Source organism: Diadema antillarum, unplaced genomic scaffold, assembly GCF_040938485.1.
Source record: "Diadema antillarum isolate AM-2024a unplaced genomic scaffold, OU_Dant_1.0 scf00000006, whole genome shotgun sequence".
Taxonomy (NCBI): domain Eukaryota; kingdom Metazoa; phylum Echinodermata; class Echinoidea; order Diadematoida; family Diadematidae; genus Diadema; species Diadema antillarum.
In genome coordinates, this window is record NW_027270895.1 from 1,118,196 (window position 1) to 1,132,420 (window position 14,225).

Sequence of the window (14,225 nt, forward strand, 5' to 3'; positions counted from 1 at the left end):
CAGGATTTCGATTTGGATGACAACTACATCACCAGACAGGCATGTTTTTTTTCCCCACCTCCTCTCGTGGACATTTCTTGACCTTTGACCTCCTGTGTGCTTTTTTTTTTTGTTCACCGCACCACAGAACAGAAAATGTGTCACAATTGACACTTACAGATTAAGCACTGGAGTTCTACATGCTTTATGTACCTTGTATTCCTTATCTGATTGACTGGTATATTCCTTTGCTGTGTACGTGTGCTTTCCTGCGTATACATGTATTTCTCCTTGTGTATATATCATTTGTGATATCTGCATCTTGAAATATAGCATTTATTATTTTCAGAGATGATATTAAACATATTTATCATATATACAATGTATAATGTAGTATCAAAGATCTCTTTCTATTCATTATACTATGGTAAAACATATCTGTACGGCAAAAATAGTAGACAGCTATAAAATATGCATAGTATGTACGAAGGTGCAGGCAGAGTACATACGGTATTCATGTATGTTTATATATTGGACTGTGTTTTATTTTTGTATGTCATTTTTATTTTTGGTGTGAAACAAAAACATTGCAGTGATATTTGTTAACATCACAGTATCTATTTTATTTACTAGTGTGTGTGAATGCACTTACGCTTTCCTGTGTGGTATTTTGTGTGTGCTGATGTGAAACTCGTGATACATATATCTGTGGTACTAGGTAGAAGATTTCATTCTTTGTCTTCAATTTTTTTTTTTTTTTGTATAGTTTACACCAGATCATCTTGCAACATTAGAGCTGCTTACGCCCATATTATGTCTCATCTTTTTAGGCTGTTATTGCTGTTCCAAAGTTATTATTATTATTATTTTTTTGAAACTTAACACCGACATATCTTCTGTTGGATAGTTAATATGACCCTACAATTATAAACTATTGATTTTTTTTGGCCAATGATGATGTTTATCTTGTGTTTAAATGAGCAGAACTCTTCATACAGAGGTGAGGCGTAGGAATATATCAATAAATTCCTATTCTATAATTCCATTCCTTTTTGTGATGGATATTAAATATACATAGAATTCAACATTACTTTGAATATGTCTAAACTTTCATCTTAAAGACGAATTACAGGTCTTGATCAACTTACAAATAACAGTTGTGATGTTGTCATCATTATGACACGATAATCATAAAATCTGAAATGGATCCAATTTGCAACGTATTGAGAACTTTCTGAGTGTGATTTTTTTTTTTTGCCACTACTTGTGATGCATATCTGCACACAATAGTTTGTAAATTCAAATGCAAGGCAAATGTGTGACTTTCTTTGAAGAGAAATATAAATGTTGTCAATCCAAATAATAACAAAACAGCCTAGTTAAGGTCTTTGTCAACTGGAGTACTGAGGAAACTCCCACAATGAGCACAAATATTTTGTGAGTGAGAGAGAAAACAGCAGATTTCACTAACTTTCATGTTCTTCAATATCTCCTCATCCACTTCTTTCCACCTCTTCCTCCTCCTCCTACTCCTTCACCTCTTCTCTTCCTGCTCCTCCTCCTACTCTCCCTCCATCTCCTCTTCCACCTTTTCCTCCTCCTCTTCCTCCTCTTCCACCTCTTCTTCTTCTTCCTCCATCTCCTTCCCCCTTCCTCCTACTCTCCCTCCATCTCCTCTTCCACCTTTCCCCCTCCTCCTCTTCCTCCTCCTCTTCCTCCTCCCTCCTTCTCCTCCTCTTCCTCCTCCTCTTCCTCCTCCTCTTCCTCTCCTCCTCCTCCTCCTCCTCTCTCTCCACTTCCTCCTCTTCTTTCACCTCCTCAATTTCTGGCACCGCCCACAAATAGGAGGAGCTAGGCAAGAAAACCAAGGAGCTGGCCAAGGGTCGGCAGTGGACCCAACGAGCCATCAAGGAGAAGCTCAAGGCAGCCAGGGGTTTCCTCCATCGCCTCCGATTCCTGGCAGATGAGGTGAGGGCAGGGGGCTTTAAATAGCATTCTTTGGCATCATCTTCTTTAGGAGAACAGCTTTAAATTGCATCCCAGATAGCTACTTTGTGAATATAGCCTGGCTAAAAATGATAACAATGATATCATTATGATATCATTAAACATGCATTTCCTCGTATCAAGTGTACTGTGTGTGACCAAATATGTTAAACAATATAAATTTTGTATCTGCATGTTGTACATGTGTCATGCTTGTATTTATGTCTGTACTATTTTGGAAAAACATATTTCAAATTCAAATACACAATTTTGTAATTGTGCGGATGTTGTTGCCATGGCAGCCCCAGCACAGTTTGCAGGACCTATTCGTCTGGATGATCAGCAATGGGAAGAGGATCGCCTTCACGCGCATCTCGGCCCGGAAGCTGATCTATTCCATGGTGGAGGAAGAGAGGGGTGAGCTCTGCGGCAAGATGCAGACGCTGTTCCTCAAGGTGAGTTTGTTGCCATGGCAAATGCCATGGCAACCACATGCTAGTGTTAATCAAAAGATCATTGGGCCTCAGGCATATATATGGAAAAGATATATATATATATATATATATATATATATATTATATGTATATTTTGCAGCTCAAATGTTTAACCCTGTATAAGTGGGAATATATTAAATTTGCCAAGTCATCCTATACTCCTGCTCCAACCTTCTTAGTGCTCCCCTTAACTTTTGAGTGTGGACAAATCACTTAAGTGTAATAAATTGAAAATCCTGCAGAAATGGATAGAGATATGGATACTGATTTCTTGATTAATAATTGTATAATGAAAATGAGTATAATGATGATATGCATTCTGCAGCTTTTAAATGACTGTGCATCAGGCTTCATTTCTTATTTGTGACACATTTTATTTATGTTCTGCAAAACTAGAAATTTTCATGTGCATCTAAGTTCTCGAATATCGTGAGAGCCTTTTATTTGTGAAATTAAAATGCACAAAAATGTTCATGTGTACACTACTTGTATATATGCATTTAATGCCAGTGGCAATTCATGAAAATGTCATACCGAAAAGTTTTAGGTTTGCAGTAGATCTCATTCATATAAAAATGATGAGTGAGAACATGGTGGTAATCATAATTTCAGAGCTTTCCAAGTCAGTGATAGGCCTACATATTGTGCAGAACATGTGTACCTAATTCCTTGAAGGAAATGGTCAGCACTAGAAATGACCATCATTTTGTTCCTCATTCATTTGCCTATGGTCAGCTGCCGGGCAAGAAGGGTACGGGGTCAAGCGGCTGGACCATCCAGGCCAAGCTGGACGTGTTCCTGTGGCTGGGACTCAACAAGCACCGCAAGGACATGCTGAAGGGACTGCCCAGCGGCTACCACATGGACCCGGAGCTCAAGGCATGCGTCAAGCCCGCCAAGCTCCCTCCCCCACTCATCTTCTACAGGGGTAAGGAATATTGTAGAATTAGAGAAGCACTCTTAGAGCGCAGATTTCCGCCAGGCAGCTCATTTCTACTACTGATCTTGTTCTTCCATAGAGATTAGTGATTTCCACCCATACATAAACATGCTGAAAGTCGCCCAATTTCCAAATATAAAAGCATTTTGTTACGTCGTCAACTTCCAGCTGCGCGCCGTGCCGCGCCTTAGCAGAAACTAGAGCATGCACTTTAGTATGAAAACCTCCAAAATGTGCAGCTTGAACTCCCAAGTTCATTAACCCTACCAGCCAAAATATCAAAAATCCTTCATAAAATCCACAAAAATTGCCAGATCACCATCAAAATTCAATCATCTCTTACTTGTGTCATTTTCAACCTTTCCTGTAAGTTTGATCCAAATCTGTTCATTATTTTGCACACGGACAAACAAACCAACAAACAGATACAATCCAAGAACTTTCCTGGATTGGAGCTGATGGCCTTTTTTTCAGACCATTTTGTATTCTTGCCGACCATTAACAATGAAAAGTACAATTGTATACTAGTAATACAGGGATTTGTGGAACTTTCACATGCATTCTTTGTACTTTCGTGAATCCTGGCTCCTTGGTGAAATTTGCAAAAGTTTCATGCAAAGAACAATTTCTGATTGTACAGTAGTGTGCAAAATGAACACAGCTCAGGCATTTCAATTTGCACTAATGTGTTTCTCCGTACGTGTCTGTCCAAAAAACCTCTGTAAAATAATTTGCATGATTTTTAGTATCTGACAAGTGAGATTGATGGCACTCCTCTTGCATACTTGAAATAAACATTACTATTGATTTTATTATTATGATTATGATTACTTTTATCATCATTATTATTTTCATCATTATCATTATCAAAGTAGGAAAAGTATTACTCTGTGAGTATCTGTGGTAGTATCATTATGATTGTCCTGATTATTATCAATTATTACCAAATGTAATCATAATCACCTTCATTGTAATCATTATTGATTCTTTGATAATGTCACTAGAAGTAAAATTATTGCTACTGCTATCATATTTTACATCATCATCTGCAGAGAAACTGGTCTTCCAATTGCGATGTCACATCTACCAGGCCAGAAGTCTCATTGGATCGGATTCCTCCGGCCTGTCGGACCCCTTCGCGAGGGTCGTCCTGCGTGACCAGGTCAAGCAGACCAGGGTCAGTATAACTCATTTTAATACCTCCTCGCAGATTTAGATGAACTCTACTCCAATGTTTGTGTCGGCCAATATCAATGATTACATCCAATCAATCAAAGCAGTGAAAGAGTTTTTGAGGTCATGAAAAAAAAGGGAAACCCCCCACCCCCCCCCCCCCCTGGGTCAGCACCAGTTGAGCCAATCTTGGACCACCATTCCCACCCATGATGACCAACTGCATCGATTAGAAGATGAGCAAATTTGCATGGAATTTGCATAGATGAGTGTGACCGACATCACGCTAGTTTCCAGAGAATCCTTGAATGGCATGTTTTCTTGAGAGCGTGATGGCGGCCACACTCATCTATGCAAATTCTATGCAAATTAGATGATGATGCTGTTGCTTAGCAAATTCCACTGTCCTTCACACAAGTACTCACTGAATTAAACTTAACTTTGATTGCCTCACTTGTGTCATGCATTCATTTGTTTCTCAATATGTTTATCATCTGTAGTCTGCAAACTTTTACAACCATGTAGTCAATTTCATGATGATGATGATTATCATTATCATTACTACTATTATTATGATTATGAGTAAGATAATTAGTGTTATTCTTATTATCATTACTACTACTATTATGATTATGATTATTAATATAATAATAAGGATAATAATAATAATAATAATAATAATGATAATAATAATAATAATAATAATTATTATTATTATTTATGTTATCATTATTATTATTATTATTATTATCATTATTATTATTCATATTATTATTATTATTATTATTCATTTTATTATTATTATTATTATTATTCATATTATTATTATTATTATTATTATTCATATTATTGTTATTATTATTCTGTTTTTGATTTTCCCATAAAACTGTGTTTATTACCCTTGCTTTCATCTTCGTCATTATTTGCATCACTTTCACTCCCAGGTCATCAATGAGACGTTGAGCCCGACGTGGGACGAACTCCTGCTCTTTGAACAGTTCGTCATGTACGGGAATCGGGACAACATTCGGGAGGACCCACCTGTGGTCTGCATTGAGTTCTTCGACATCGACATCGGGGTGAGTGTTCCACGTCATTCAGGCTTTCGTTGGCCCACCTGGTATTGGGGTAGGATAGTAGTAGGAGGGAGATGCAACAATTATTGTATGTGTAATACAGTCAAATCTGTCTATATACATGTATGTAGCAACCACCTGGCGTATGCGACCACTAAACACATTCCCCCAAGAGAAAATCCATTTTAATGACCCTGTCTAAAGCGACCACCTGTCTGCAACTGCCACTTTTTGTCTCTTGGGTGGCCGCTATGACAGGTTTGACTGTAATATGTAATGCTATGGTTATTTAGGAGAGCTTGCATTTGGCCAAGATTCTTTTTTTTTAAGAGTTTGTGAAATCTGTTGTCAGATTGAGGATAAAGCTCCCATATTCTGCATATTTCTATTCCAACAGATTTTTTTTTTCAATGATTACCCCCCTGCATCTGTTTTTTGTTGTTGTCAAGATTGTTCATCGTTTACATAGCTACAGTTCTGTTTGGCATTGTTGGAAAGTAAATTAAAATCAAACATTTGTAAATTGTCTTCATGATGACTGATAAATTGTTTTGCTATTACTGTAGCATCATCATAATGTATAAATTTTTCTTTACTGTTGTGAAACTAAACAATGTCGTTATGGACAATGTTAGGTATTCCCAACCACAAAAGAGATAAAGATGAATTGAAAACATTCTTATGCAAGATGCACTTTATCACATTCATTCATTCTTTTTTTTTTTTCAGTTGATATTATCTAACTCAGAAATCATAATTTCAATCTCTTGGTGCATATTAAAAGCCTGTGGAGGGCGGGGTAAATCACAGTTCTTACATTTTTTTTTTGCACGAATATTCTGTAACTTTGTGGATACTGTGGAACGTGAGGTTGATAATATCAAGTTCAATGTCAATTTTTATAATCTGTAAAGGTTGTCAGGTAGTCAAATATCAGGTTGCCATTACTTCAGAATGTAGTCTCACCAATTTTGGCTGCCAGATCCTGGTTTCCAAATTGCTACATGTTTATTTTTTTACCCCTGTATCATCAGGTACATAGGACACAGATGTAAAGAATTAAGATGCTAAACTAAAGTTTGTTTGATTTGTTTAATATTGATCTTCATTAATCATCTCCATTGTAAGTTCTCTCCAATTAATCTGCAGATGTTATAATGTGCTGAAAAAATAAGATATGCACTTTATAAGTGTGTCATTTGATAGAACCCTTTTAATACACAATCAATTTTTCATGAAAATATGATATAAATTCTTTTTGGGGAAGGGAGTTGTTATGCATTGAAATGATGTTTATCATGAATTTCACAAAAGGTTGACCCACTACCTTTAAATCTATTTTATGTAATGATTTGTCTTGTGTTGGTGACAGTTTTTGTTTTGCTGTTATTGCTTTGAAATCTCTGTGCTCAATATTCATTGTTTCAGATGTGTGATGGATTTCGAACCTCTGAATATTTTGCTTCAGCATCTGGTCTTTTCTTTCCCCTTTCTTTTGCTTTCCATGTTCTATATTCCCATATTTCATCCTCTCTCTGTTTTGAAAACTGTTTTAATGTACAGGAATGTATGATAAAGATGATACTCTTATGAATGGAAAAATATGCTTGTTTTGTCATAAATGATGATTATGCCACATATGTGTAACTCTACCTTTTACATATATGTACATGTATATCAGTACATTATTCATGCCTCTTTCATACAATCGTCATACAAATTCATTTTCACTGTATTCATAGTGATTTGTGGAACAGAAAAAAAAATATCTTCCATTTCCACACTGGCTAGAAAGACAGCATAGACCATTCTTGCTCTGTTTTGTTTAGTTTTGTTTAGTTTTTTTAATAGTTGTTTGCTGAGTCGATTATCAAATCCTCAGTTTCTCATTACTTGTTGTCCTATTGTGAAAGCTTATCCAAATCCTTTCTCTTCTTTGGATTGCTGAGATGCTCTGTTTAAAATAGGGGCTGTCATTTGCTGTTTTAGTAGCTTTCTCAATCCAAAACCCTTCAAAAATAAGAATGCAGACATTTGATGCATACTTTGCTCATTTAATCTGATAAGATATTTGCTTCACTACACACAATTCTGAGAATTGAATTAAGAGTAGATTCATCATTTGTGATCATGTGACGTGCTTGGCTCAATTCAAACTCTATCACCAGCAAAAAACAAGCATGCATGTGTGATACTCAAAACATCAATCATGCTTTCTAGTCAGACAATAAAAATCATAGCATACAATTAGTATATGTGCTTATACAATATTTGACATCACATTTTACATGTATTTGTATCTCTTTTCATGTGGTCATGAAAACGCATTATTATAGAACTTGTATGCAACACAGTACATTCGCTTCTGTACTTGCATTGGATTACAAAGAGCAAATTGGCCATATTAACCAGAGTACCCAGTTAAGAGCTGAAAATGTAATTATACTAAAAAAGGAAGCGGTTATGACAAAACTCTACCAGGATTGTCCCATGGACAGTTACGCCATTACGCCGTGACTACTGCATTTGATTTATATCCAAATATACGTTGTAGATGGCATATGCTGTTTTATACATCCTGTACGTAAAAGTAACTCCAGATTTTGCTAATAAACCATGATACCATCTACACCTCAACATGTATTTGATTGGAAAAGAATTGTGAGTAAAAATGATAAACATAACTAGGAGCATGTTACAATCATCATCATCATCATCATCATCATCATCATCATTATCATCCAGTTTTGATCCAGATTTGTCCCTGGGAATGGGAATGGCAGGATTTCCCTTACTCTCAGAGCTATCCCTCTCACCCCCTTCTCGCCACCTCGCCCGATTTGGGGCATCGATCCCCCTTCCACAATCCAGTCTTTCCAAGCTTCTCTCCCACCTGTCTCTTCTATGTCTTCTCTAGAAGAAAACACAACTCACAGTGTTTCAATTAGCCATGAAAATGAGTGTAATTACGAGCATTCTCAAGATAGAGTACATCTACTTGTAGCTGTAATAGTCTGTTGCTATGTTACTGTCACTTGTCACCAGTCTCTTCTGTGTCTGTTCTAGAAGAAACACAACTCACTGCGTTTCAATTAGTCATGAAACAGAGTGTAATCATCAACATTCTCAAGATAGAGTGTAATTACTTGTAGCTGTAATAGTTTTGTTGCTATGTTACTGTTTGCTTACTGTCTGTGAAATTTTGAATTGTCGTCTCATCTGTCCACGCTTACGTCATTGTCATGCCCTGATGTTTGTTTGCACAAATCATTGTTCAAAAATGTCTGTTTCCTCTCCCTTGTTTGTCTGTTCGTCATGTTTCATCCTGGTAAATGTTGCAGCAAAGGGTAAGAGAGCGCATGCCATGAGAGAAAAAACAACAACAACAAACGTTTGTTTGCATGGCTTTCATTTAGCAAAAGTAGAAACTACTAGCCGCATCTATTGACATTTAGTATTTCAGTATGCATCTATCAAAGGCATATCCTCCACTGTCTCTTTGCAGTAGAAAACATGAATATTCTCTATTGGTAATGAAAAAGGAATGGCATCTCCACTGTAGAATTGTTTCAGCTTATAGTTTCTTTGTGCAGTGTATTTGTATTCTTTTAATGAAAAAAAAAAATACATGTAATATTCTGAAAACTTGAAATACGTAAACAGGATGAATAAGAATGAACTCAGTTTGGTATTAAGATATTCTATGATGCTTGCTGTAAACTGATAGTGAAAATTACCACATTATACACTTTTATCTGCATTAAAACCTATTCTTCATCTTGCAAACTGCTACAACTAGAATGCAAGTCTGCATGCAAAGAAATTTATTGAATTCAATGCCAGCAAGCATCTTTGGTGGAATCTTTTTTTCAAAGAATGAGGCAGTATAATATGTTGATTCCCTTTCTGGGTAAGATACAGTTCTATGTCTAAGAATCACAAATATGATAGGAAAACAGATTATGCCATAAATACATCTGATATTCAGTACTTTAGTTATAAGATAGGAGATTATAGTGTCTTTCATCTAACGGTCAGATGACTGAAATAAACAGTCATTTTAATGGAAGGAGATGAGGAATGTGAATTGGATACCACAAAGGTTTACATGTTTGGCTGAGTGATTTCTCTACATCAGTATCCTTCTCCACAAATTCCTGTTATGCATTCAAACTTAGTTGGATTCAGGGGTGGATCCAGGAATTCCATAAAGGGGAAGCACCTTTACAACATTAAAGGGGGGCGCACGCCCCCCCATTTTTTTCTTTTTAGCTCACCTGAGCCAAAGGCTCAAGTGAGCTATTGCGATCGCCCTTCATCCGGCGTCCGTCGTGCGTCGTCCGTCGTGCGTCGTGCGTCGTGCGTCGTGCGTAAACTTTTTACATTTTCATCTTCTTCTTGAAAACCCCAAGACCGATTTTCATCAAACTTGGCAGGTAGCATCCCTAGGGGGTTAGGAACTCAATTTGTTAAAATGGGCACCATGCCCCACCCAGGGGGCCCCCAGGGGGGCCCAAACCCCCCAAAATAAAGGAATCTGTAAAAATCTTCTTCTCTAGAACCAGAAGTGATAGAGCTAAGTTAATACTATGAGTTAGTACATTGATGACTGTAGTTTCAAGTTTGTTCATGGCAGAATCAGGGGTGCCCCCCTTGGGACCCAGGGGAGGGGGGTGGGGAAGGGTTCTAATGGGGCCTAAATTGTACATTTTCATCTTCTTCTTGAGAACCCCATGACCCATTTTCACCAAACTTGGCAGGTAGTATCCCTAGGGGGTTAGGAACTCAATTTGTTAAAATGGGCACCATGCCCCACCCAGGGGGCCCCCAGGGGGCCCAAACCCCCCAAAATTAAGGAATCCGCAAAAATCTTCTTCTCTAGAACCAGAAGTGTTAGAGCTAAGTTAATACTATGAGTTAGTACATTGACGACTGTAGTTTCAAGTTTGTTCACGGCAGAATCAGGGGTGCCCCCCTTGGGACCCAGCTAGGGGAGGGGGTGAGGAGGGGTCCTAATGGGGCCTAAATTGTACATTTTTGTCTTCTTCTTGAGAACCCCATGACCCATTTTCACCAAACTTGGCAGGTAGCATCCCTAGGGGGTTAGGATCTCAATTTGTTAAAATGGGCACCATGCCCCACCCAGGGGGCCCCCAGGGGTCCCAAACCCCCCAAATGAAGGAATCTTTATAAATCTTCTCTAGAATCAGAAGTTAAAGAGCTGAGATAATACTATGAGTGAGTACATTAATGGCAGCTGTAGTTTCAAGTTTGTTCATAGGAGATCCAGGGGTGCCCCTCTTGGGGGGGGGGGGGGGGGTGGTTCGAAGGGTCCAAATGGGGGCCTGAATTGTACATTTTCATCTTCTTCCTGAAAACCTCATGATGGATTTTTGTCAAACTTGGCAGGTAGCATCCCTAGGGGGTCAGGATCTCAATTTATCAAAATGGGCACCATGCCCCACCCAGAGGGCCCCAGGGGGCCCCAATCCCCCCAAATTAAGGAATCTTAAAAAAAATTGGGCCTTTATTGTACATTTTCATCTTCTACTTGAGAATGCCTGGTCAAATCTTGGTAGAGCTGTGAATAATTTAGATTAGTGATTGCGTGAAAGGTGAACTTGCGATACTCAGGTGAGCGCTAGACCCGCGGGTCTCTTGTTCTTTCTTTCTTTTGTTTTGACAAAAAATAAAGAGGTGCGTGCGCCCGATGCACCCCCTCTGGATCCGCCACTGGGATTTATGTCGTCATTTCCACAATCAAAGACGATCAAATATATTTTTGGTGCTAATATACTCTGTATATATGATATAAGGTAATATACACATTTATATGACATACAAATGCAAGATGCACTGTTGTACATTTGCCGATTGTAGGCATGTAAAAAGTGCTTGTTTATTTGCATGAGAAACCATTTACCACTATGAAATCTCTGTTCAACTTGCATGGCATGATGTGAGTTGTATATCCTGAAATCTTAGGTAAATTGGCTTTCCTTCTGTATATAAATCAGACTTTTTGCCATGAAAACATCAATTCCATCATTCTTTCATATATCAAAGTGTATACCAAGGTGTGTCTAAACGTTGTTTGCAACATCACTTTCATGTACCATTAGAGGCGAAATTATCTAGATTCTTCATAATGCTTTCATTTACCTGTAAGTGCTCTTTGCATAAAGAATGATCTCATTGCTGTAAACAGACCATGTTTAGCATGCACATGGGAGGTGTATCAATTTTCATGCTATACATGACCTTATTTTACAATTGTTTCACATTAGAAGTATGTACCATGCAGAGTGCGTTTCTTCTTACTTAAATTGTAAATTGCTAGAAAACTTGCCAAACTCCATCTTAGACCATTTCCCTGCATGTTCCTGATGTTACCATGTTCATGCAATAAAAGTATGTAGCATGAGAATTGCATTTAATTCATTTAAAAAATAATAAAACTCAAATATACATGTAAGTATGCCATTTGAATGAATGCAGCAATATATTGATAGAACAAATCAGTGAAGTTTGAGGATAGTCAGACAATCTATTCAACAGTTAAGAGTTAAATTAAGTCCTAGAATTTTGCTGCAGCCATCACTGGATAAGAAGACTACAATGTTTTGTGATGTCATGCTATTTATCGAAAGTATGAGGAGAATTCAACATATTTTCATTTTTCTAGCATTATGAAAAAGCCTTTGACTAACTTTTTTAGAAAATGGTGCAAATCATATATTTGCCTTTAACATATGTCAGCAGTGAGAGGAGAGAATATTTATCTTTTATTAATTAAAAAAATGAAAAAAAATTCCATTCATGACATTATGAACTGTTGTAGTCTTCTCATCCAGTGATTGCGACGTTGGAACTTTAAACTTCCTAGCACACGAGCCGGTGGTCTGATTTTCCTCATTATCTGCCAATGTGTTCTACTATAAATATTGATTAACTTATACTCCATCAAGATATTTGTGTTTCATTCCCCTTTAAGTTGGTGTACCAGACTCATGGAATTATCTAAAGCAGAACCAATAAATAGAGAAAATTTTGTTATGATAAACCTATTATTTTCAGTATGTTCAAATCAGCATGTCAACAATGTCATGCTCTCACTATTTCTTATTCATTTTATATACAGAAATGACAACAAAAAATCTCATATTTCAGCTGTATAAATATACAACTTTTCTCAAAACCGCCCAAAATAAAAACAACAAAATGTTAACTTTGGGATACCTTGAGATGGAAACATGCTTTGAATTGCATTTGCTAGAATTTTTTCTGAATATCTTCTATAACATCTGTGAAAAATTGTGAGGGTATGACATCATCAACTCGCTTATTTGAATATTCATAAGGACTGGTCAAGAACTGTTTTCCAAAAAATGTGAAATTTCTAATTGTCATATCTTCCTTATTTCTTATCCAATTTTTGTAAATTTATATCATTCTGTAGGCAGTATTTTTCTCTTTCTTTTGAAGTTTATTTTGGGGTGGATTTCTTCTTTAATAGAAGAGAAGAGACTATACAGTGTATATCTAGATTCATGTACCCGGTATACTACAGTATATCAAAATTATGTTTAGGGAGTGGGTTCAGAAAGTTTGTTCACCTTTGCAAGTTGCAAATTTGCCCTTCCATCATAAGCCCTGCCTTTAATACCTCATACAATGTACTTAGTATCTAGTACAATGTAGGCCTAATGAGTATGCACAAAGAATGAAAACTTTGAAGTCAACTTTTGTCTTCTTTTTTTTTTTGACAAATAGAGAAAGATATGAAAATAATTCCTTATTCTGGGTGAATATTTAGCCTGGATATTAAAGCAATTTGTTTTAGGACATCCCCCGTACCCTAATGATATGATTTTAAAGCTATTTTTTATTTTCTGTCATTCTTACTTTCTATAACTGTATTAAATGTATGTGCATCATAAGTGTGCTAAAACATCATAAATATTTTCCTGCATGCTCTTAGAACAGCCTAGATATTGAAGTATGATGAATAATGAAATCAGTACCTCACATTAATATTCTACTCTCTCATCAAAATGTTGGATATCAAGTCAATGCAACCATCCTGCTGCAGTTGAATTCACCAGCCGAAGTCAGTTTCATCACCACACATTCCATGGAAAACTCTCCTCTCTCGCATCAACACACGCTTGATTCTTGATGATTAAAAGAAAACGAAATGCACCTAATTTGTTTCAATTGCTAACGTTTACAATTTATTTCACTCCCGACACAAATGTAAAATCTCTGAAACTCGAATGACATGCCGCACACACGACACCTGCATCCATCCAACAGATTCAGGTACCAGTATCGTTTAGGTCTTGTTCTGCATAAACTTGGTTTGATGTGATCGATTTGCAGTTGGTATTAAATGCACCAGATACCTTTTGCACCAGATAACTCTTGTTGTCTCCCATCGTTAATGTAGATCCATGAATTACAAATTGTAGCGTAGGACCATACGTACTCTCATTTGGCATACTATTTGTAGGCAATTCTTTTGATGATCCTTTGTATTCTAAGATTTACATTCCATTGTATTCTCTTTGTATTCTT

General features: G+C 36.9%; 1 protein-coding gene across 1 annotated transcript in view; it reads left to right on the top strand.

Moving 5' to 3' along the window:
* The window catches only part of LOC139715629 (otoferlin-like), a 141,286-nt gene that overhangs the window by 47,286 nt on the left and 79,775 nt on the right, over nucleotides 1-14,225 (top strand). The window contains exons 20-25 of the mRNA XM_071627189.1: nucleotides 4-39; nucleotides 1,825-1,947; nucleotides 2,268-2,420; nucleotides 3,195-3,387; nucleotides 4,452-4,576; nucleotides 5,517-5,657. Coding sequence (XP_071483290.1) covers nucleotides 4-39; nucleotides 1,825-1,947; nucleotides 2,268-2,420; nucleotides 3,195-3,387; nucleotides 4,452-4,576; nucleotides 5,517-5,657 — 771 coding nt within the window. The remainder of the gene's footprint in view (nucleotides 1-3; nucleotides 40-1,824; nucleotides 1,948-2,267; nucleotides 2,421-3,194; nucleotides 3,388-4,451; nucleotides 4,577-5,516; nucleotides 5,658-14,225) is intronic.